The 25,871-nt window shown below is 44.5% G+C and overlaps 1 protein-coding gene across 1 annotated transcript in view; it reads right to left on the bottom strand.

Moving 5' to 3' along the window:
- The window catches only part of HYDIN (HYDIN axonemal central pair apparatus protein), a 3,273,799-nt gene that overhangs the window by 461,546 nt on the left and 2,786,382 nt on the right, over positions 1 to 25,871 (bottom strand). The window contains exon 69 of the mRNA XM_069654775.1: positions 8,956 to 9,190. Within this exon, the coding sequence (XP_069510876.1) occupies positions 8,956 to 9,190 (235 nt within the window). The remainder of the gene's footprint in view (positions 1 to 8,955; positions 9,191 to 25,871) is intronic.

Genomic DNA, 25,871 nt, shown 5'->3' with positions numbered 1-25,871 from the left:
TTTTGGCTTGTTTAACACAGCAAGGTCACAGATAACACGTACTTCCGTGTCCATTGATCTATAGATCTTTCATGCACTAGCTGTAGCCTGCGTTACAGATTTCGGTTACCCAGTTAGAAATACTGTATTATGTATGTTTTACATATAGACCCCACGTCGAATCTGGAAAATGGCATTCCCCAAATGTGTACTAGTGGACAAATCATGCCTCCCTAGATGCCTCAGTTCTTATATCTGGCTGAAATGAGAGCACCTGGAAACACGGGTGCTAGATGCATCTAAAAAATCTGAAGGTCATTTGCCATCACTTCCTGTGATGTCACTTGGGGTGGGGTCAAATTACATCACTTCCTGTGATGTCATCAGGGGGTCAAGAGTGGTGTGATGTCACTTCCTCTACCCCTGGCATTTTGGTGAAATGGCGTACCTGGGCTTTGGACCAGATCCATTATCCTGGGTGAAGCTGCTCTATACAAGCCCAAATGCTTGTGTGCGCACAAACGGTTGTGACTCCCTGCCACTGCAGCTACGAGGGGCCACCAGGCAGGGAGGCCCATTGTCCCCATTATTATTTGCATTGGTGAAAGAGCCGCTGGCAGATAAAATACGAGCAGAACATATCGGGCCGGCATGATGATAAGGGGGAAGCCGGAAGTCATATCACTGTATGCTGATGATATATTATTGTACATAAGGGACCGTGAGGCTCATCAGGCTGGAGTACTTGACACAGTGGTGGGCTTTGGGGCGCACTCGGGGCTACATTTGAATAGCAGCAAATCCAAAATATTCCCCTTGACGACGGGACAAAAGATCTCTCTCCCACAATGGGGTTAAAATGGGCTGCACATTCGGTTCCCTATCTAGGGATAGTGGTAACACACACTACTGGCCTCGACCGGGAACTGAACTACGGTTCCTATATGGGGGTGTTACAGAATAGACTACAAAAGTGGGGGAAGATACCAATGTCGATGGCAGGGAGGCTGTCCCTAATCAAAATGATGATATTACCCAAACTGCTATACATGTTCCACAATATTCCACACTGGCCAGGTCGTGCACTGTTCTGAGACATTAAGGCAGAATGTACCTCCTTCATATGGGCGGGTGGGGCAGCGCATTTGAAATGGTTGCATATGACCAGACCCTATGAGGAAGGAGGGTTCAATGCACCAGACTCTAAATTATACTACATGGTGGTGCAGATACATTATGCATCTCACTCTACCACACTTACGCTTGGAAAAGGTATGTGCACATCCCACTTCCTTCACCTCTTTATTGGTTGGTGGTTCGTATCAGGCAAGCCATCAGCAGAACCTTGTTGGAGCGACTTGGGGGATCAGGCACTATTGCATGACAGGCAGATTCCCCTGTGGGGGATCCCAATGCTTCCCCCGACTGAAGAAAGCGGTATAGTTAAAACTTGGAGTGCAGTGGGAATCCACACGACAGGCAATTTTTATACAGAGGGCCGGTTTGTGGAATGGGATGTGTTGAGAACAGTTATGGAAGGGAGACCCTTGCAAGCATTGTATTATATGCATATGCGCGCCGCGGCTAAGGCACATTGTCACACATTCCCGGAGAAGCCCCCCCCCACGCATCCATGCTTGTCAGTCATGTTACAAAGATCCACTATTAAGAAAAGTATCTCTGCATTATTTAAACTACCACAATCTATGAATGTTTGTAATGTAAGAACTATAAGCTCTAAATGGGTTGAGGACCTTCAGGTGAGATTTACTGAGACACACAGTGGAGAGCACACTGCTCATTATCAAAAGTGGTGTCCCTGAATTCAAAGTGTAGGCTCATAAGATTTCGTACAGGCTATACTACTCCCCAGCGAGGCTAAATCTGTTGCGGACTGATCAGGTCAATGTATGCCCCAGATGTGGGGTTAACAATGCTCACCTGTTATATATGCTCTGGTCCTGCCCAAGACTGTGTGTACTGGAACGCAGTTAAAGCTACCCTGTCTGAAATACTTGGAAGGCAGTTGGACCTGTCGACATGTGACTGCATACTTGGCAACACTGACCGAAAGGTTGTAATTCAGCGCAGATTCCTAAATCTGGGTTTACTGCTAGCCAAGAGGGCCATTCTTATGAGATGGACACAAACAACCTCCCACAAAAGAGTCATGGCTGCGGGATGTAGTTTGGGCAAATGAAACAGAGGAACTGTACATTGCTTTACTGGCAAGCACCAACAAACCTAAGGACATTTGGGCTGACTTCTGGGCGTACATGGCTGGGAATAACTCATCACCCTGATGTGAACTGCTAGCTCCTCTAACTGCTATGATTCATGTCTTTATGTGTGTGCCTAACATGAATGTATTTTGATTTGGTCATGCTTCTCGTCTCAATATGTGGCAATATTGACAGTGTATTCCAAGTGTAATAAACAGTTCAGAAAAAAAACACAAACCGTGGAACATTCTTATTAGTCAAAAGCAATTGCTAATGTGGAGGCATCACAACGAAATAAGAACAAGAAGTGGGGAAAGGAATCTCAGATCTTAAGTAGTAAACAAAAGATGTGCTTTAACAGTTTATCTCACTTGAGTACCAAATGATTCAGAGGGACAGTGATGTAGTCACCTGTAAGTACCATTAAACTGGATGGAACATAACATACAGGAACCAAATCTTCCACCAATGCTGATGATCCTAATCCACTCTCTCATTCCAAGCAAGAAATATTTTGTCTTAAATAAGATCAATGTTCTTTTGTCCACCACTCTTCTCTTTTGTGATTTTTTTATGTAAAGAATGACGAAAAGAAGAAGATTTTTCTTATCTTTGGCTCATTGTTATCCGTGATATGAGTTACATAATCACTGGTATCAAAGGTGTTGTATGCAGAACCTGGAGGGAGGTAAGCTCTGGCCCCAAAGGTGGTTATCTTGTGGATTCAACACTCATAGATTTGGTTGAGAGTTACCTGATCAACACCAGTACTCAATGTGATGAAAGATATGCTAGTACGAGCAGAGGTACCCCTCGGCAGACCCGTGTAGCATTATGAGGACTACGTAAGTTATCAGGCAAATTTTGGTAGTAGGTGCTTTCCATTCTCTAATTATTTGCTTGTGTTAGGCCAGGATGAGGCCCTGTGTAATTGAGAGTCTTGAAATAGACATGGCCACCCTCATACCATCACCGAAAAGGCAATGCTGGTTGCAGTGCCAGTCCCAGTAATAAATGCTCATTACCCATGTTCAGTGACATGCAATGGAATGTAGCATTGCTTGGTACACTGGATTTATCTGGGACATCAAATGTAGATGAGATGTTAGGTTTTCTGTGCCAGGATAGCACTGTGGTTACTATGTAATTACCGGTTGGAAAGTTTGTAGAGTGGGGAACAGGCTTGTTGCAGGTAAGTCAACCAGAAGTATTTGCACTAATTTATTGCATGAACCTGCTTGTAAACGACATGCAACAAAGAGACATGTGAACAGAATCATTTGGCAATACTGACTCCAAAATGGAAACGTAAGGAAAAACCCTCCCCTGAAAGGGAAACTAGGGGGAAAAGTTGAGGCCAAAGCCCAGTTTCATTTTCCTGACCTGTCTAAGGGGTGGGGGACTAACATGTTGTGACAGTTGGAGACGTATGTAAATGGAGGGAGCGCTAGGGCATGGAGCAATGCTCTGTGACAATAAACATTTGTTAGCTCTTAAAGAGACAGAATATGTTTGAGACTGCATTTTCAGGGTCTACCTTAGCTGCATGCCATTACACAACCAGTTAGGGAGGAGGGAAAGCGGTATATCACAGTAAACTTAGTATTACAAAAGGGGTTGCAAGGCTCTTTTGACATCCTAAACTGTGCCAGCAAATGTAACACAGTGGCAGACGTTTACAGAGCTTCATGCCACACCAGCCAGAATATGTTGCACTGTGTTGATCATGCTAGCCAGCCTGCATCTGCCTATTTAAATCTCGTCAGGAATTGTTTTTAAAACACACCAGTGGGTAGCCATAATGGGCTCATGAACGATAGTGGCCCTGCAAAATAAACATAGGTCGTGGACCCCCACTTAAGGCATGGCCGAAGGGGATAAGGGTATCACATATTGTTAGAAAAATAGTTTAGGCAGCAACTTTTACACTTTGTATCAGGGCAACATTAAGTGCATACTATACAAAACTAGAATCTCTTTTGCTTTTGGTGCAGTGCAGCTTGACAGACTGCGAGTAGTACAGTTCTGGGTATTGTGAAGGCATCATGAAGCAAGACACAGACAACAGACAACAGATTCAAAGTTTATACTAAAGGTTTTATTTAAAAGGTAGGATGGAGCAAGGCCTAACTTGCCCTATGCTAAGGTGGGATTTCCCTACCTAAAGAAAACTAAGGATAGTGTCAGGATGTCCAATTTAAGCCTCAGTCTGTGTCCAAAATCTATACTTGCCCTCACAACTAACTGTATACAATGTCTAGGGATGAAGGTCTCAAAAGAATACGATTCAAAAGAAAGTTCATAGCTTCTTCCAGCTCTTGGCTTAGGATCAGCTTCGCCTTGCCCACGTTCAAAATAGTTCTCAAAGTATTGGGATGCCCTTCCCTAAGAGTTCAAACCTTCTTGCTTCAAAAATAACAGTTCATTAGGATGCCTTCCAAGTCTGGGTTTCCTTTCCCCAAGAGTTAACTTCCAGCTTTCAAAATCAACACAGTTCTGTTTTTTAATTTCAGTTTCTCAAACCAAGATGTAGCAACACATGAGCTTGACTTCAAATATGCTTTAATAGGCTTGTTCCATAGAGGGCACTCGGTCTAGGCGCAGTTGTCGGATCACACGGTCCACCCATTACGGGACACGCAACAGACACCCTGTCTTCCAGCTTCTGGTTCCATCTGACAGTGATACTTAGTTGATTCCCAAGTGTCACATGCTCCAGACACTGTCCTGTGGCTGCTTTAGCCACAATGCACTTTATTATTCTGGGTTTTATTTCTCTGGCTCTTGCCAACACAAGTCTCTCTCGGGTTTGCCATGCTTGGGCCACTCTGGACTCTGGACCACTTAAGTTTCCACCCTCGTACCTCCTTTGTACTCTCTTGCCTTTGCCTTTACTTGTTTCACAAACTGTAGTCCTTAACTCTTGTTTCATTCACTACTTTGCTTTCATTTAATTCATGAGCATTGAACTGACTTTGTGCGGCCTTCACAAGTGTTTTCAATGCCTTTTTACTCTGTGCGGTATATTCACAATTGCTTTCAATACTTTTTAACTCTGTGCAGTATTCACAAGGGCTTTCCAGTCATTTTTACTCTGTTCGATATTCATAAGTGCCTTCAATCGGTTGCACTTCATTAAATATTTCAATAGTATTTGTTCCAGCATTCAACAGTACTTTAAAATCACGTTGCCTTGCACTCGACAGGAGCAAAGGACTTTGCTAAGCGTTACCGGAGCACCCCAGTCAGAGCGTATATTCGCTCTACACTCACCAATCACGCATGGCAGCGTTCTTCCATCTGGCGTCCTTCGCAACAAGCTTCTCCAGGCTTCTGCTGCTTCCCGGGCTTCTTCCGACACTGCCTTCCTCTTTCTGTCTGTACCGTGCATACTGCCTGCTTTACTGACTTTTCTCAGTGGCGGCTTTGGTCACAGGGAGCTCCACGGTTTTTCCTGCCAGACCCCCTTCGGCGGATAACAGGACCCATGGACCCTCGCACAGCCGACCACGGCTACAGCGTTCCTTTTGCCTGCGCAGCACTACTCCAGCCTCCTGGGTCTCCAGCTTCCTTTCCTCCAGTCCGTTCCTCCCCCTTCAGAACGGGGGGGGGGGATTTTAATATTGTTGAGGTGTGTTAAGTGACCCCAGGTGTGGGTCAATGAGTTCCCGTGCCTGACTCTGGAGGACTCCGGAGGACTCCATTATGCAGACATGCCTGGTTGTTCCTCTGGTATGCCTCCATATTCCTCTTCCTTGTCTCAGTAGAAGAAGGGTATTTGAAATTGTCTGATTTAATAAAGGAAGCCTTGTCACCTCTTGGACTCTGATATAAGTGTGTGTGTCCATGAAATGAGGATGTGTCCACCTAGTTGGCCTCTTCCTCGTCCCAGTACTGCAATGTTGCAGAACACATTGAAAGGAGGAGAAGGGAAAGGGTTGACAATATCCCACAAAGGCTTTAGGGATAGAGGGCTCATTATGAAAAGGAAAGGGGGATACTGTGTCTCAACTAAGTAGTTCCTCTGCACATTCCCCAGGTTCCCTCCACCCAGATAATCCTCACTCGCACATCCACCCCCAGGGTCGGGATCCAAAAGTGATGGCCTTTCCCTTGCCACCTGAGAGGGATCTGACAGAAAAGAGGTGAGGACAACCTCAGGTTCCTACAATATGCGCTAATGAATTATTTGCAAGAATTTTATAGTCGGCATTAATAAAAAGGACATAGTTCCTGAATTTAGAGCTCCAGAATTAATCTTGTTGATGTCTTACAACAAACCAGACATGATATAGATGAGTGCCATATGCTGATAAGTCTTATCGATGCATGATCATATGGCCTAAGGTGCAGGGTTTATAGACACACCAAAAGAATAGTAAAAAATGCTTTACGTTGTCTGTGGAAGGGTACAGTGACCTTAATCAACAGATTAGAATTCCAACATCATCTATAATTTACAGGTCAGAGTGAACAGAATATCTGCAAGTTCATTATTTGAAATAGTAAATTAATAGGGACAGTCTATCCCAAGTGGAGATGAAGGAAGATACTGGGAAAATGTCTAAGGGGTGAAAAGGGCCCAAATCAATATGAAAACAGGTTTCTATTATTTAAAGTTTAAGTTGCGTGCACAGATTTCATTTTTTAAAGGACCATGCTTTGCCCTTATGCAAATTGTATCCATGCAAGGAAAAATACATTTTCTATTGAAAATAGGACACAGAACCTGCCCCCTGCATAGCCCTAATCTTTGCTCTGTCACAACAGCCATCTACAATCTCTTTTGGATTCCTATTTTTCCCTTCATCTTTTTGAAAACAAGCAGAATGGATTAGTCCTTGACATGTCGCTGAGCTCTTCCCCATCTTTAAAGACATTGCTGCAGTTAGTGCCACACCTACACCAGTTACACCTTTTGGTAAATTAACCTAACCTGATTTGAGAGAAAGTCGAAACTATATATGTGACCATATAAATTTGCCAAGACTACAAAACCAGTCTCACCATGGCATTTCAGACCTTAAACCTAGGCAACATTTCTCGATATTTCCTCTCTTCTATTCAGCATCTCGTTAGACAAAGTATCTTGTTAGATAGTAATGAATATATCAGTGAGCCTGAACATTGTTGACTAGGCCATAAGTGATGACGTTTGTTCTTGGAGTTTCAGAGCACTGGTCATTAAAGCGATTATAGATGTTAAAAGTCCATACAATGACCATTGTAAAGGGATCTCCTTTCTTAATGGAGATCAATATTATTTGTGGGGTCCACTAGGGCTCATCATCTCTCTAAATGTATAATAAGCATGATTGCCCAGGCCTCAGCTATCTTATAAACTACATTCAGACTCAATTTGTTTCATGTGCATTCATGATATGCTGAACCTTTAAATCTTGAGATTGCTCATTCACAACAATTCCTAAAAGTTCTAATTCAGAAAAACTCAACACAAATATACATATACAAGAAAAAACCAGGAATGGACTACAGTGTATTTTTAAATGCTAAGTTGCAACAAAATCCATTTTTGGGGTTACTGGATAAGAAATGAGTGAGGAAATAAGGACTTTTAATTCACCAAACCTCTCCCTTGCCACCACGCAAACACTACATTCATTCAGTCGATCAATATATGCAATAAATATGATCGCTCTTTTCATTTCCCATACCTGACATTTGGTCAAAGAGCAGTTATTGCAACTACTGACATATCCAGTTATCTATCCCCACGCCTGCATAGAGCGCAGAACTCAGCAACGTTTCTAGTACTGAGTTTGTGAAATAATACATCACCTGGTAACATTTTTAAATCACAAGACTGGAAATTATAAGCAGAGTTTATTTCTGAACAAATGACCCTTCACATCAACAATCCACCCGCAGCCATGTTCTCCAAATGTCCATGGTCTCTCACATCTAGAGTTTCCACAGTTCATCCCATTTCAAAGGTGTCTATCTAAAAGGTTCAGCAGCTTAGAACAGCTTAGAAGTATGTAAGCAGATGCAATTAAACCTCACTTAGAAGCTAAGAAAAAGACATCAGGGCTGTCAAGGGTGGCCACACTTGTTTGGATGCAAGATGCTGCTTTCAGATGTGATGACTGTAACATGGAATCAATTTGCAGGTCTATCAGCATTAAGGTCTCTCTTTGCTGAAATCCATCAAGGTTAATACCTCCCAATGTCTGCACTCATCAGTTAAGAGGTCAGTTTGCAGACAAAGCAGGAACATATTGTTCAGCTGAATCCACCATCTTTTTCCCCACAAGGCGAATTATGTTTTCGCCGAGGAAAATGTAGGCAAGAAATCTTTTGGTAATCTGCATATTACAAGTGATTTAGGCCTCATGAAAACAACAGCAATATATTTGTTTTAGTTACGTTCGGGGTTTATATACATCCTTGATGCCGCTTTGCTCCTACTTCAGAATGCTTACAAGGTATTGGGGTGAAAGAATCAATAACATTTTGACAGAAGCTAAGAATGACACATACAATAGGCATAATAAATATCTAAGGTTACAAAATGACAAAACAATGGATGAGTTAGCGTTATACTTAGAGCAAGGTATCAAATGATAGTGAACTTCATTGGTTGGTTCAAGCATCACCTTCCACAGCAGAGTTCAGAATTATTTATAGGTAGAGCTATCTCTGGAGGATTGGTTAAAATGTTTAAAAGAGAAGTTTGCAAATCTTTTCAGGAATGCCCAAGAGGATATCCTTGCTGGTCCATTGGAGATCTCACCTGCAGAGAAGCCGTCCCTCAAACTCTCCCACTTCCAGAGGGGAGAACTTGATCAGGAAATCCTGCTTCTTCTGTGCTGGTACAATACCGCAGCTGGGTTCTATGGTAAAAGGAAAATTGTCTGGTCCAAGGGAAAGCAAGGAGGAGACACTCTCCAGCACACTTCCCGGTCTGCTCATTCCACGGCTGGAGAGTCCCTGAGAGGAAGCAGTATCTGCACCAAATTGGGAACCCCCTGTGTCAAGAAAAAGCATGTCTTTTTAAATGAATTCAATACTAAAAAAATGAAACACCATTAAGCATACCACATCTTTTAACATATTGTAAACATGACATCCGGACACCTTTCAAATACATTTCTTTTTAATTGTATATGGTTCAGTAGAAAAAGAACAATTAAAAAAATAAACATACATAGCTGTGAACCTTTAGAAAAAAGCATTAAAACATCAATTCATCATGATTATTCATATATTAAAACACAATTAATTTCTCCCACCACTTCATATATAACAAACCAACCATAAGTTATAGCGACAACATGTTTTTAGAGTCCTTTATATCAAAAGTGCAAAATGCTTTTCGTCAAGGATCTTGGTTCATGCGGGTCCCCCTTGCCCTCTCACATACCATCCCCATCTCTGCAATTCTCTATATTATTCTCACTCTAGTGAGTCTCAAGCTTCAGAGCTTTGAAAAGACTTGCTACCACAATTCCCATAGGGGTTTGGTTTGTGGGGAATGGCATCTTATCCAAAGTTCTTCTACATACACCCATGGTGTGTTCTGCCATTTTACAAAATATCTTGCTCTTGTACTCATCAGCGCTTCACATTCCATTAACAAATGCCTGGTATTTTGACACCCCTCCTCTTTTTTACAGAACCTCCAGCTTGTTTCACAAGCCTCCACTAGTTTCCTTCTACTCAACACCTCCCTAGTAGGAAGGAGGTTCCATCTGAAACGCATCACTACTTGTCTATATGTTTTATTTGGAAACTGAAGCATGTATGGCGTCACTTCTCCTCTTGATTTATGTTCCTGCGACAAGTGTATAAGTGACTTTTAAGTATGAAAGCGTTCCAGTGTAGTTACCCAATCGAGATCATACAAATCTTTTTTAACTTTCGTGGGATTTGTTTTCAGCGTCTCTATATCAAGGCTGTCTACCTATAATAAAATGTTTCTATATTCAAATAGTTTCCCCAGTAAACTTGTAGTGTTATTCGACAGAACCAACCATTCTATGCACTCATTGAGATCCCTATAAAGGGATCCTTCAGGTCCAGTTAGCACCTTAAAGAGCAGGGTTAATATTTTCCACTGTACTCTTACTTTTAGGTACAGAAGACCCAGCTCAAAACGAATTGCAGTCAGTGGTACACAATCAATTTGGGACCTTCAAATATTTCTCCAAAGCATTGCTTCCATCTTGTCCAATTGCATAAAAGATTCAGTCCGCCATAGTTTAAGGCCATAGGTTCGTTTAGGTACTATCTTACCTTCATAGTACATAATCGCTGTTTTTTATAGAAAATCGCCTAAACTTACTGTCCGAGCTTCGTAATTGGATTAAGAGAGCTGCAGCCTTTTGTTTTAGAACAAGGGGCAGATTTCCATTGCTTTTATTCGCACCTATTGGAAAGCCCAGGTACGTGACGCTCTAAGTACTTTGGATTAATGATTTTCCTATTCTCCACTTGCATGCGCTTGCCCTTCTCTTATTTGAGAAGTGTAAATGTTTGTTTTTTCTGGTTTTATCAGCAGCCCATTCTCGCGGGCATACTCCTCGAAAGCTCCCATTAGGCACTGGAGGACGATCATGGTCTTATCAAAAAACAAGAAATCGTTGGCATATATTACGTGGGGTATTTTTTATTCACCCACACACAGGGATACCCATCCTCTACCTACCATGAACTCACCTACGTCTGACACATACATGTTATATAACTAGGGGGCTAGAACACACCCCTGCCTCAAACCAGCTTCTGGTTTTATCGTTCTGGGAAGGTGTCCCTCCTGGTTCAGTCTGACTTTTATCCCGAAGTTCTCATGGAGTTGCAATACAAGATTCAGGAGACCCCCCCGGCAAGCCCCATCCGTTTAACTTTCTCCAGAGCTTGCTACGATCCACAAGGGCAATGGCCGCCGAGAGATCCACTGAGCTCAAACGGGCAGCCCATTTTTCCTGACCATCCCCCCTCCTGGACTTCCCTCACCACTAGCCCATTCAGGCTTGTTGAACAGCCTTTTACGAAGCCTGTTTGAAGTTTAGAAGGCCTTCCCACTATTCATGCCCAATCATCTAGATGTTTCAATATATGCGTCGTGAAAATCTTGCTTTCTAGGTCCAGTAGTGTAATCGGCCTGCAGTTCCTAGGATTTTCGTGGTCACCTTTTTTAAATATAGGCACCACTAGTCCTGTTTTCCAAGATTCCGGAACAAGCCTTGTCTCTACCACATCCTTAAAAAAGGAAGTCAACAAGACAGCCCAATGTTCTGCATTAGATTTCAATATCATGTTTGTTAATCCATTCGGATGGGGGGGGGGCCTTGATGGTTTGCTCTTCAGAATCAGGTCTTTTATCTCTTTGTGTTCAAGTGTGGTTACCTTTTCAAACTGTACCCCCTCATTTCCCCCTCCTCAGCCTCCTCCTTGACCCCCATCTGCGTATATAAAATACCAAAGTACTCCCACCAGGTTTCCTCAGCCACCAGATTCAATAGGGCAGCTCTATTGGCACCGTCTTTTACATCAACTACTTCCCAGAAAGTTCAGATTGGAATTGCCATTGTATTTCGGTGCTGGACTGCCCCTGGGCAGGACAAAGACTGATATGCAAATGGATATTACCCATCTGTGAAAGGCACAGTGAGTAAAAGCAGTGGCTGCGAACTCTCAAGTGGTTAATAACCACTGAACAGGTTATCATGTCTGTTCTTGCGAGAGAGGGGCGCCCGCTACCTTTGTAAAACTATTTTTTAAGGAACCTGGGATTGGTAACCCTAGGTCTCCTGGGGGCAACCAGACGTGGTCTCCCTCTCACTGTGCTTAGAGAGGCATCAGCTTCACCTCACTGATGATCCCCAACAAGGGTGAAACACGTGTATGGGGTTGCTGGTGGTACTCTCGTTCAGATTGGAATTGCCATTGTATTTCGGTGCTGGACTGCCCCTGGGCAGGACAAAGACTGATATGCAAATGGATATTACCCATCTGTGAAAGGCACAGTGAGTAAAAGCAGTGGCTGCGAACTCTCAAGTGGTTAATAACCACTGAACAGGTTATCATGTCTGTTCTTGCGAGAGAGGGGCGCCCGCTACCTTTGTAAAACTATACTTCCCAGAAAGCCCTCAAATCCTTCCCAATCAAAATACCCAGCATCAGTTTTGCATCCCTTTGTAGCAAGTTCACCCTATTACTCTTGCAGAAACATTTATATGCTTATTTCACTGCTTTCTCCTCTGTCAACCTTCCAGGCACCTGTATTGTTTGATTGTTTCTCGTAATTTATGTCTCATTTCTGTCTTTTTCGCGCTACCTCCTCGTTCTATTGGTGTTAATGGGTCTTTTTCGTTCTTGCCACCCCCACCTTTTCCTACCCTTCCCAGGGTTTTCGCTAGCAAGTCTTAAATAGTTTGATCAAAGTTATTGCCATTGAACACCTTCAGTTTCCAATCATACGAGGTCTCCTTGATCAGAGTTGTTATGTTGTGATTTGATTTAGACAACAAGGAAGGCGTCCACCGTAACCCATTTCCCGCCACATTTGGGACAACATTTACACATGCACTTTCCTCAATCATACATGCAGACGTGTTGAACTTACCCTCAGCATAAAATGATCACTCCATGTATTATCGCATATTTCCATCCCTTCACAAAAGAGGAACAGTTCTGGGTTCACAAAGACGTAATGAAGCGTTGATTCACTTGCACCCCTGTGCCAGGTATGCCTTGCCCCCAATCTCCTTGTACGTTCCCATTTAATTTGCTGAAGCCCACAGCATCCAGTGCAACCAACCATTCCCTTCCTGCCTGACTTTTGTGGTCGCTAGGTATCATGTCCGGAGTTGTTTCCCATTCTTCATCGTCTGGCTCTATCAATTGGCTATAAGTATTTAAGTCCCCTCTATAGTTTGAGTTCTCCCAGTCTGTGATTACCCCAGTCAGTGTCTTCAAGAAAGTATGCAATACCAAGATTCCCATCAGGCAATATACATTAAGTATTAACATAGGGATTTCACTGTCACTTCCCCACCCATCAATCCAAATGGCACATTGGGCACTTCTTTTGCTGTCAAACCCTGTCCTGATTTAATTGCCAGTAGCAGACGCCCCCCCTGCCCCCATGTTGCGCCCCCCAAGAACTTGTAACCATCCACTGTCAGTGAGGTTGTGAGCCAGGTTTCCTGTAACAGAATACAACTACACCGTCTCAATTGGTCTAATGCGCTCTGGTTATTAAATGAGTGGGCATTACCTCTGGAATTCCAAGAAGTTAAGCACAGGTCACTCATTTTGCTATGTATGCCAACCTTTGCCTCTTCCTCCAAAGCACCACTTTCCATGTAGGACAGATGTTACTTCTGACCAGTGCTTTGCCAGCTCCCTTTCCTCTCTGCTCCCATTGTTTACTTCTCTGACCTCCCCCTCCCTGGACTTAACTATTACACGTAGGTATCCTGGCTCCCCTGACCCCTTCTTTTCCACCCCGGTCGCCACTCCCTCAACTCGAAACCCTATAGTGGCCAGGTCTCCTCCTTCAGACAATACCAGGTCTCTTACCAGGCGGGATTCGAAGTGTAACATGCATGCACAATTGTTTGACCTGTCTGGGAATGACACCCTATCAATGTCCCTCGAGGACATTGCCAACAACCTTGCCACCTCATTGAAGATTGCTAACACGTTTATTCGGTTCAGGCATACTGGCCTTTCCCCTCCTAGTAAAAGTTTATGTTCCTCTTTGCCTTGTGCCGCTGTTGTGTGCTGATTTGTATACGGTGTCTCCCTCCCTCGCCCCCTCAGTACGGTCCCCTTCACCCCCTTGTTGCAGTTCCAGGCATTCTTTAGTATACTGAAGGGGCGTCCCCCCTCCCCTAATAATCGCTTTTAATACGAATCTCAGAGTGGTCTACTCACTGTTTCTGGAGAAGTGTTGTTCCCCTGGGAGCTGCAACACTTTTGCAGCCGTCCTCATGGGGGTTTTGCTAGGGGGTTGATAATGTTTTTCAAAGAGACCTTTAGTTCTTAAATTAATGGTCTTGTCCCACTCCTGGCACCACTCTTTCACCACACACTCTTTGGCGACCTACATCCCAATCCCTTCTCCATTACAGAAACCACCACTATAGTTTGCTTTTTGGACACCTCTGGTTTCCCACACAGTTTGCTCTTTGGCAGGAACCCACTTGTCCGTGGTTTGTGTAGCCGCATCCAATGGACTTTTAGTGGTTTCAATCTATGTGCCCCCCCCCACCCTTTGTAGATGTTGATGCCTGGAGACACTCCTCAATTTCTTCTCCTTCTTGATTAATGTCCAGCACTCGTGCATCTTTAGGCGCGTTCCTTTGCTCCTTCTCGTCTTGACTCTTCCGCAATACTTTAGTTACATTCTTCTTTTTGCTCTGTTGGGGCGATTGCGGGCTTCGATTCGTTAGATTCCTCAGGAATTTCCAGGAGGAAGCAAATGAGCCTTTCTTACCCTTGCCCTTCGCTATCTTAACATGCTCTCCCATTCCGTTTCCCCTATGAGAAGGGGGTTCTTTTTCAAGGTTTGCAATTGGGTCTTCGGCTTTCGTTCATCTTACTGCTCGGTTCAGGTCCCGGGCAGACATTCACTTCTCTAGTCTCTGGTTGCACTTCACTGTCCGGGCCTGACCATATTTCCTGAGTGTCTGTGTCTGCTGGAATAACTCATATAACCACCGACTGGCTATCCTGAACTTCGTGTGAATATTGTCCTTTTGATTCAATTCTACACCTAGCCGCTACTCCTCCCAACCGTGGTTCATCCATATTGCGGCATTTACCATCACTCTCCTGTTGGCCTCTCGCCTGTACTATATCTGATAGAATGACCAGGTTCAACTTCATTTCACTCAGGGTTAGGGTGACTTCCATCCATATGTTGTCATATAGCTTGACAAACAAGCTTAGGACTGAGTTCAGTGCCAAAATAGATGGAGATGTTAACCTTATATACTCATCACCTTCACGCAGAGTGTGGTGCAATAACCCTTGTGTACCCGCTTCCTCCACCCTTTCCTCCTCTCTTTCAATGTAGTCTGTCAATTCTGTGGGGAAACCCCTCAATGATGCATCACATGTTTGGCGCATCAGGCTGTCACCACTTCCGTTAATGCGGATCACATCTTTATTTTCACTGGATCCATTATTATCCATGAATGCTATCATGCGGATGTCCTGTATATGGGAGTGGTCAGTATGCACTGTTTCTCTCACCCGAGCAACCGGTCTGTGTTCCGCACTTGCAAACTGATTAGGGTAAAAGTCTAATTTTCCAGGCTATGACCGGGGAAGCCAATGAGCCCTGAGCTACTCCCATGGCTTTCCTCCTCTGGGTTCGACCTGTCAGCCTTTCATTTGTAATTTCTTTGTCCAGATTATTGGTTTCTCGTAGACTCTGTTCAATTTCTGCTGCCACATCCTCTTCAGAGAGGCAACTATTGTTTCTTTCCTCTTGTGGGCCCTCCTCTTAAATACAGTCAAATTGTGGCCCCAAGTAAAGGAGCCATTCCGCGGCATATTTGACTGGCTTCTAAGGCCCAGTCGCGTCGTTATTTCCACTACTTGCTGCTGCTTTCTCCGGAAAATTACTGGGTTTATAACGTGGACGTGAACTGCTAGGCTCTTCTGAGAGCTCTCCTTACTCTGCTCTCTACCTCAGTTCTCAGAGCTCTAGTTTCCCTCACAAGACTATGGATTATAGGTTGTTGTGGTGTTTGTGTTGGGCTTCCGTCAGGGGAAACTTTGCAGTGTTAGATGTACTCAACAGGGAGTTTGTGTTAAATGGCTGGTGATTATAGAGTTTGTACAAGCGTCTGCGCTTGGTCCCAGACCTACGCTTTAAAGTCCTTATTATATTTTTGCATTAATGTTTTAATAGTCACTCACTGCCTTGGTCTCCTGCTCACAGCTGCTTACTGCGCCCCCCGTGGACCACCACAGACCACTTTCTAAACCACTTACGCGCCCCGACTGGTGGTTTAAAGTGTTGACACAGGGGTCCTGCCCAAAAGCTCTGACTCCAAGCCAAGAAAATAAAAAGAAATACTTGATTCCTCCACCACCGCGGACCACTTTCTACACCACTTCTGCGCCCCCTCCGCACCCGGACTGGTATTTGTATTTAGTTTATTTGTATTGCGCACCTGGCCCAAAGGCCTCTGGGCGCATTTCTTGAAAGGTACATAAGTTGTAGATAAAATAGACATTCATGAGAGGTACAGAAGTTACAGATAAAATAGGCATTAACATGGTAGAATAAGCATAGTAAAAACAGAGTACAATAAGGCACTAAGTGCGGCTCAAATACAGTGACAGAGGAAAGATAAGAAACAGTAGGAAGGAGATTACAGAGAAGGTATATAGAGTGTACAGAAGATTTTCATAGGAATACGATAGGTATTGCAGCAAATTTACAAAAGATACAAGTTACGGGTTTGGGTCAAGTTTAGAGCGATCAGATTTGGGCCCAAAGCCAACTAACCATTGGTTCTTATGTACAAGTGGCAGCTAGATCCTGCTCAAAGAGCCATAATTTGACTTTGCTCTTGAATGAATGGTAAGACGGTTCAGCTCTGAGTGGGTTGGGGAGTGTGTTCCATAATTTGGCTGCAAGGGCAGGGAAGCTAGACCACCCTGCTTTTTGCCGCTTAAATCTGGGCATGGACAATGAATGGGCTTGGGCAGATCTCAAAGGGCGGGTAGATGTGTGGGGGGTAAAGTGGTTGGCTAAATATTCAGGGGCAAGGTTGGCCTGGCACTTATGAGTAAGTGCAAGGGTTTTGAGTGATATTCTGAGAGCAACAGGGAGCCAGTGCAGACTAAGTCTGGTGTCAGAGATGTGTAGTTTCCTATGAATATTGAGAGCCGCCCTGATGGCATTATTCTGGGTTACCTGTAGCTTGTTAATGATCCTTTGACTAGTCCCTAAATAGAGGGCATTACAGTAATCCATTTTAGCCATAATGAGGGTTCTGGCAAGGATAATGCAGTTAGTAGCAGTGAGGAAAGTCTGCATGCTGTGATAAGTTTGCATGTATAAGCTGATGCCGAGACCAAGGCATTGGTTTGTCTCGTAAAGGATAAGGTGGAATCAAGATAGATACCCAGAGTTTTTGTGTCATTAGATACCTTGATGGTATTACCGTCAATAACAAATGATTTGAAGGCAGAGTCCAATTTATTGAGTATGAGGTGGGAGCCTAGAACGAGTAACTCAGTCTTTTCATTATTTAAGCAAAGTCCATGAAGCGCCATCCAGGCCTGAATGACTGTATAGACATTGTTGAGGACTTTCGAGTCGGTCACGTAGTCACCAGTGATAGGGATGAGTATCTGGGTGTCATCCGCATAATTAGTGTAAGTGACACCCACAAACTGGTGGTTTATAGTGTTGACACAGGGCTCCTGCCCAAAAGCTTTGCCTCCAAGCCAAGCAAATGAAAGAAATACTCGATTCCTCGAATACCGCAGACCATTTTCTACACCACTTCCACTTTCTTTGAATTTAAAACATTTCCAGCGCAGGACGCACACACCACATGGATTTGGGAGCACTATGGAAGTAGATGTCCAAAATGACAGGACAAATTATAGGTTTAGAAATTCACGCAGAGAGGGCTCAGCACAATTAGGTCACTGTTTTTAAACCCCCCCTTCCATCTTGCCCCCTTGGTGGTCCCTCAGGTGTTGCGTTTTGCTTTGCTTCCATACTGATTTGATGAGTTCTTCATCTCTGTGGCAGGTTCACGAATGCTGGGCTCACCTTTCTTCTGGGCAGCAGTCCCAGTCAGGAGGTTAGTGCTATCAATTCTATTCACAGAGATGGCTGTTATGAATACCTTAAGTGATCTACTATGAAAATGATGGAGTGATGACGTTCAAATGCAGCAGACCTTGGTTTTGGCACCAATGAATTCATGTTGCCAAAGGTGGAATGGCTAAAAACATACAATGCGACCTTTGACTGAAACAAAATCTTTACGCTGTCTGAGTTCTACCCATTAACCGACAACTTCACGCTAGAAACATCACCCTATGAAATCAGCCAACACACATTTTCTATTATACCAGTTCTTCACTTTGGCGACAGTGCATCCTAGAAGTACCAGTTACCAAAAGTAGTCACTCTTATGATGTTGGTCCTTATGTCCCCCTTTCCTTCAGACTAAAGAGATTAGTAGTGGGGGCATTCTTTGCACAGACATTGTAAAACACATTCAAAGGGAAGCTGGGCAGGCATGTGCTGTCACAAGCTCTGCCTCCTGCCCCCGAAAGACTGCAGCAGTTTCTCTTACTCACGGACAGTAATTGGGATTGTGAGATGGATAATCTGGAGGAACGGGGATGAAGGACTAACAGTGCAAGAATCACTATGGCGAGTAATGTTTACTTACGTGCAGTCCTAACAGAACATGGCTGCAACACAGATGATGTCTATAAACATATGGTGTTGGAAGGCCACTGAAGACACCTTAGATGTGATTGCATGCTGCTTGCGCTTACTGGCAAGTTAAGGGCCTGTGGCTTCAAGTAGCATTTCAGTGACTTATAAGACTTTCACAATTGCCATCTAATGGAAGTTAACAACAATATGGAACTCCACGTTTTGCAAGGGTGTTTCCAACGGGGTTGCAAAACAGAACGAAGAATGATCTCTTAAATGTCTGGGAAATTGAACAGACACTTTGGAGAAAGAATGCACGAGTCCTCAAAACAACTCTGTGCTGATAGAAAATAGTATATGTTTTGCAAGAAGAACACATGACACCCACCGATTCTCCGTGCTGGGGAAACATTCACAAGAAATGATATCCTCCAAGTGTGACTAACCTGAGGAGTTTTCCCTGCCTACTCCCCGGGATCCTTTGTTCAGGTGGCCAGGGGACGGCCATCGCTGTTGGATCCAGAACCTGGGGGTGGACAAGCGAGGGAGGATCACCTGGTCCCAAGAGATTGGGAAGGAGGAACCCGAAGGTGAGACATGGTATACCCCTTTTTCTAACACCCCCCCTGCCCAACATTCCAGCTGTCTTCATGGACTACTATGAGGCTTATCCCGTTACCCACTCCCCATTTGCAACATACACTGTGGTAAAGAGGAGGCATCCAAGAACAGGGAAGAGGAAATTGGACACATTACCCCATTTTCTACAGCAACATGTTTATCCCCCTTTCCTGACAATAGTTTACCGACAATCCTTAGGGAATACTACACATCCCAAAACACGCACTCCCCATTTCCAACAAGCACTGGGAAGAAGAAGAGGTGACAAGAGTAGTGAGGATTACCTCTGAGAAACACATTAAGAAACAAAAGGAAGACTGCTACCATTTACCACTAAGCTGTCCCCTTAATAGAATCAGGCAAGGTCAGGTGCCTAACACCAACTACTCACACCTGACTCCAATTGACTTTCCCACCAAGTATAAAAGGTAGAGCCAGAAGCTACACTATGAGCGAGCTGGGAATGCTGGACAGATCGTGGAACCAAGAGACAGAAGGCGGCAGCAGCAGCAGAGAGAGCGAGCACAGAGTCTGGAGAAGGATAGAGTGCCAGGAAGCTGACCGAGTGTTTGAAAGCGGCTGCAGCGTGACAAGGGAGCAGTCTCCAAGGAGCCAAATTTGGGACAGCTGCAGTTTGGTGGCAGGGCGCTGGCCAGTGCTCGTTCCCCTGAGGTGTGTACAGGTTTGAGTAGAATTAGAGGGGCAGGTGGGAAGACCCTGACCTCGACCCAGAGATGCCAGTGAAGGACCTGCCAGCGCTGTGCTGCTCAGGTTAAGAGTCAGAGACCCAGTGGTGTGTGTTTGGCTGAAGAGGGATAACCTTGTTGCAAGGGGGCCGAGCGGCACAGAGAGAAAGTAAGAGAAAACCAAAATGAAAGATGAAAGGCATTATGGGACTTGCAGTTTGAGACAAAGCAAGATTGAAGGAAAATAAAAGCAACTAGGGGGTAAAGAAGGAAAGGAAGTACAGAAAAGAGAAGAAATAAATGCATAAAGTGAAAGGCATTATTGTACTTGTAGTGAAAAGACAAATTTAGCGACATTTAATAGTTACCCATGAACTATGAAACAAGCAATGATAGGAAACAGAGTGGCAGAATGGTCCTGTGTGAAACAACCCATTTTCGAAAGTCTCTGTGAAATGAAAGTGAATATCCCTGAAGTGAAGGAAAGCGGTGTGAAGATCGAAGTGTGATCAAAAGAGAGCCCAAAAGTGAGAAACTGTTTTGGAAGCTGGAAAAGAAAGTTATATTGTAGGGGTGAGAGTAACCCGAAACCTAGAGGGTGAGAGTGACCCGAGAAGAAAGACAGAAAGAAGGTGCCATGGGCACATGCACAAGAAAGCAGGAGTGCATCTCTGTCTTGCCATGCCAAGTGTTCGTCCTGTACGTAAGCCGGTTATATCCCAGCATTTGTCAGTGTCTTATTGTTGCGCCCCGATTCCTGCAGGCTTATGGGGCATTATAAATAAATAAATAACAAATAAATAAATTAGATAAATAAATGTTTACAAAAAAGCAAGTAACAGTGAAGTGTGAAAAGTTAAACCAAGTAAACGCTAAAGTCAAAAGTCAGTTGAACAAATTGAGAAAAGGGGAACCCGACAGGGAAGGCTACGAAGGAGAAGTGAAGTAGAATCCCGACGGGGGTCAAATGAAACAGAACCTGTTGTAAATAAATAAAAGGAACTTGTTGTGGTGCTAAGAAAGCACAGCTGAGAAAAGGAACTGGTGCTAAGAAAGCACAGGGTGAAAATAAAATAACAGGAAAAGACTACGAGAACCAGAACGCTACAGCGTTGTAGTGCTAAGGCATAGGATTAAGTCAAGTTATGCCATTTCTAAACTCTTTGATGTAAAGCAGGTAAAGAAAGCAAGCATACAGAGGAAGGAAATCCTGTGTGTCAAGAAAGAGGAAATATTGTGAATTGAAAAATGTTAAAAGCGTTGCATTTAGGAACTGTGGAAATAGAAGTGTGTGATATTCAAAAGGATTGACTCAGGTGAGGGAAGCCTGAGAGAAATATGAACTGTGGCAGATAAGAAACGTATTGAATTACTTTTTGTTTGAACTATTTGAAACCGACATAACTTGTGAAGATCCCGAACAATTTAAGCTTGGGGAAGCAAGCTAAGAAGTAGCTCCATGGTCATCCTGATATTCTTTTGAGACACTTATATACTTTAGAAATTATATACGTCCCAGGAGGATAGCCACTTGGAAGCAAGACGACACAAAGGAACACAGGTTCGATCCCTGGGTCCGCGCTTAGAAACCTCTGGGCATTTAAGCGCGTTATAAATATGCAACTAAGACAACAATTACAATGATGCAACTAAAAAAAAAACAATTCCTGTAACAGCGCCTCGATGCCCGCGGGCTGTGTGAGCGCTTTAAAAATGCAAATAAACAAATAGAAAATTTACCTTACACATTGTTAAGTTGAAAAGTGAGGGCAAGCGTAGGTTTGACAAAGACTGTTATTTGGACAATTCCTTTTCTTTTACATTGTGGTCGAGATTACTCCAATTTAGAAGTAGGGTAAGATTAGGCATGGTTACAGAGTGTCTTGGTGTGTCTAAGGAGAAGGAGCTTGGCAGCGATATCAGAGGAGCAGTCTTTTCTCCATTTCCTATCCACTAACACTAACGCCCGCCCTACTTATACACCCTGTAGAGTGGTGCGTAGCGGAGTGTGATAGAGTGTCTTGGCGCTTGGCTTGGCTGGCTTCCCGCACCTCGTTGACTGGAGACAAGGATTCTCTGTGACGCCTGTGGAAGTGCCGCTAACACATTGGACATTGGTGAACACGTGTATCTTGCTGGATGCTTTTTGTGGGAGGCTCGGCCCTTCTCTCCAACTACCTTAATTGCTTTTAACTTTGACTGCCTGCTGTCAATGCGGAAGTGCTGTGTGACTTCTACTGTGGCAGCTAGGGCCGCTAACCAGGTTGCAGTGGGAAGATGCAGACTACGCTCTGATCTTTCCTGAGCCAGTCTTATGGTAGTGGAAGATGAGTCAGACATGAGGACGGTGGTGGAGGATTCAGATTGCATTTTTCCATCTGTTATTAGGTCTGGAACTCTACTTAATCCCACGACAGACCCTTTTATAGAGAGGTTGACTGTATATGAACTGTCTCACATTCAATCTCCACACGGGTGTCCTCAAAGGACCATGGGTCAACTAGGTTAATGAGACGGGTAAGTCAGCAGATAAAATAACGAACTACTACACCCGCGTTCCTCAATAAATAAGGCAGCAGCAGCTACTGATTTATGTGCAGATCTGATGGATGAACTTACTGTCTGTGTTCCATGTCTGGGATCCAAATCCATTGAATTATTGGTAAACGCTATGAATACTCCAGTATGGGATTATCATCTAGCCCACCCATCCCATGCAATGTGAGGAAGAACTAAGTAACATCTGGAGGCAAAGCTAAAGTAACATGCAATGATTTGGCACCCATTGCAGTTGATAAATCTCCCTCGGTTAGCAGGGGATTACGATTTAATAAGGAGAATGCACGGGAGCTTACCACCTCTTTCCCCGATAACTAATATTTCTGCAGTAGCAGCAGTAGCCAGAGCACTGTGCCACAAGACATCGCAGCAAGTAGCTCGTCGGCAGCTATGTTGTCTATTTTGGAAACTTTACTGACTGAATTAACACATAAACATGAAGAGACGGTGGAAAAATTAAATGCTGTATGTGAGAACTTTGAAAAACGTGCTCATCCCCTTAACGACCAGGGGAGTAGCCTCTATAAGTAAAGAAGTTAACAACATCCTCAATCTGCTACAAAAAGATACAGTTAAGAACTGTGTACTGAACAGGGGAAATTTGGACACTGATCTGGGTGCTGTTAGTGATGCAGGTTCAATTTCATGATATAAACGGCACAGGAAAGAAGTTGTGAAACAGGCCCTGATGTACACGCACTTGGCGGATAAAAAAAGGAAAACACAAAAAAGGACATGCCTGCGATGAAGCAGGGTTTTGGAGAGGCTGCCATTAGTCCCTCTGGCAGTAGATGTACTGTAGTAACCAAGGTCAGGAGGGAACTTCAGTCCTTGAAGCTCTCGAACTGCGCAACTATTCTATCACAAGAGGTGGACCAGACTGACAGAGGCACTCCTAATAATGTTACCAGTCAGGAACTAGCCAAGCCACAGTCTAAACGACCTGGCGAAGAGGTCAAAACACATGCACCTGAGAATGTGGGTAGTGTCCCCCAGAGACCTCGAGCCCTGGAGGGGGTGAAGGATGATACAATATATAACCTAGAGGGGCTATTTGAAACCAATTCTGCTGTGGCGTATTGAAGCCCGACTAGTGCCACGACTCAAGTGAACTTGGGCAAAGGTGTCTGCTGCCAATCAATTTGCGCCCGTAACTTTGGTGAAGACGCTGCAGCTAAAGAGCCTCTTTTGTAGGGGTAACTGTTACTTTCAGAACCGTTAAAGAATCCTGGCCCTATTACATGCTGATTTTCCCCTTCAGTCCATAAACGGTAGTGACATGAGGATTGTGGACATGTGCGAGGATCACAATTACGCTACATTCGTTGTGCACTTTTTTGATGAGTATTTATTGTTGTATATCATGTACCATCGAGGGGCTATTTACAAGTTGGGCTATGATTGCTCTGTGATCAATTTGGAGGGCGTTTTCGGGTTTGAAATACCCAATTCCTGGTGATGGGAATCAACATGTGCCCAAGCAGCAAAGTGCTGTTGTTGACGGGGCACAGGTTTTGCCAGCTATACCCGTGAATCTCGCACAACTAACTCAAAGGCGCCCAGAAGAAGCGGGGCGAGGGGGTGGTGGAGATGAATCCCACTGGGTTTGGCTGGCTTCATTGGTAGAAACAAGGGGGGGGGCTCCCATTCCTAACCATGATTCTGGCGCTCCTCATTTGGTATTGAGCTGAAACACTAGGGGCCACAACCACCTATTCCAGGGGATGGTCTACTCAATTATGTGGGTGGCCTCAATGTGGTATTATTCAAGGAAACCTGGTTAATGGACCCTCTTGTGGTAGACGGTTGGAAATTTATAATTTCTCAGGCAAGAAAAGGGCAGAGAGGGCGGGCCAAAGGTGTTCTCGCTTTGGGACTTAAGCGCCCAATGGGGATTGTGGAGGTACCTGTAAAATCAGTAAATATTCTTGTTGCTAAGGTGACTTCCTTGCAGAACTTGACTTTGCCCTATTCTCAGGAGCTATTGAACATACATCTGTATGTCCCTCCTTATGTAGGAGAGGTGGCGATCACCTTAAAGGAAATGGAGACCAGAACAACATGAAGGACCCATTCTGCTGTGCAGGGATTTCAATGCTAGAATTCTACTGCTATTAGGGCGGGTGACAGGGATGTGAGTAGTTTGAATTTGTTGGGGCGGCGTGGAGGAGCAAATAAGGCCAGGGAACGCAGGATGACCTCAGCCTGTTTTCTAACCTCGTATGGGTTTTCGGCCATTACAGGTGCGTACCCCTCCGATGACCCACCAAATTTCACCAGGGTGGGAGTAGGGGGCAGCAGCACTTTAGATTGTATGTTTGTGGCAAATAACCCTGCCACAGTGGATATGTGTATTTATCAGTGTCCAGAGAGTGACCATTACCCTATTTTAGCGTGTTTGAGGCTACAGACTGACTTTGCTGACGTAGGAGGGAATGGCTGGCTAAGTATTTGTTGTATGTCACCCCTCCTAGGAGCATAGTAGCTCCCAGGACTTGTGCTTGGGTCACATTGTGTCAACCGGGTGACCCACCTAATAAAAGGGACGAGTCATTTCCGGCTCGTCAGTGTAACAAAGAACTGACTCTGGTGTGGTTTTCGAAGCACTATGCCGGTGCTAGACCGAGTGCAGCAGGCCCAATGACGGGGCCCTGCACGTGGACAGTGCACCTGCTGGGCAACACCGTCCCTCCTGCTGGTATCTGTCATGTGACCACAGCGACTGGTGCAACCCCGGCCTGGGTGCCCCCAGAGCCGGGGCTGCAGTGAGCTCTGGTGCTCCGGAGGCTGCAGGGTGCCTCCTGCGGTCCGCCACCAACAGAATGTCCTATCCGGCGTTGCGGATGCCGTAGGGTGCCCCCTACGGCCCACCTCTCTGCATGATTGCAGAGCGGGTGTCGGCCTGGTGATCCAGGCCTCCAACAGTATTGATAGAGGTTTGCACTGCATTTCATGGAGCGACTCAAGCCTAGATCAAGCCGTATGGGTAGCAAGTTCTGTTCTGGCTTGCTTTCCAAAAGGGACGGGGTGGGAGGCCTTGCAAACTCCTAGACAGGTCATATCCCAGTTTGAGGCCAATATGAATACGATTAATAGCAGTGCTGTCTGGCCCTCTTATTTTATGGGTAGGACAGCACTGGGGGACAAGGAATTTGCATCAGCACCACTACGATCATGAAATAAGGGACAGAAAGACAACTGAAGGTGGAATTGCGACAATTAGCAGCAACAGAGTTTCAACCTTTGGTACACAGCGAGAAGGCTAATTAGGCTAAATAAGTCTATAGAGAATGGCTAAAGCAACATAGGTATACTCTGGATTGTCGCAGATGTTATGAGTTGGTATTGGCAGCAATGAATAAGGACAGCATTGGATTTTGGAAGGTTGTCAGTGGCAGGGATTCTAAC

This window comes from Ambystoma mexicanum, chromosome 1p (assembly GCF_040938575.1).
Source record: "Ambystoma mexicanum isolate Mex_15411 chromosome 1p, UKY_AmexF1_1, whole genome shotgun sequence".
Classification (NCBI taxonomy): Eukaryota; Metazoa; Chordata; class Amphibia; order Caudata; family Ambystomatidae; genus Ambystoma; species Ambystoma mexicanum.
This window is presented reverse-complemented; position numbering and strand designations above follow the sequence as displayed.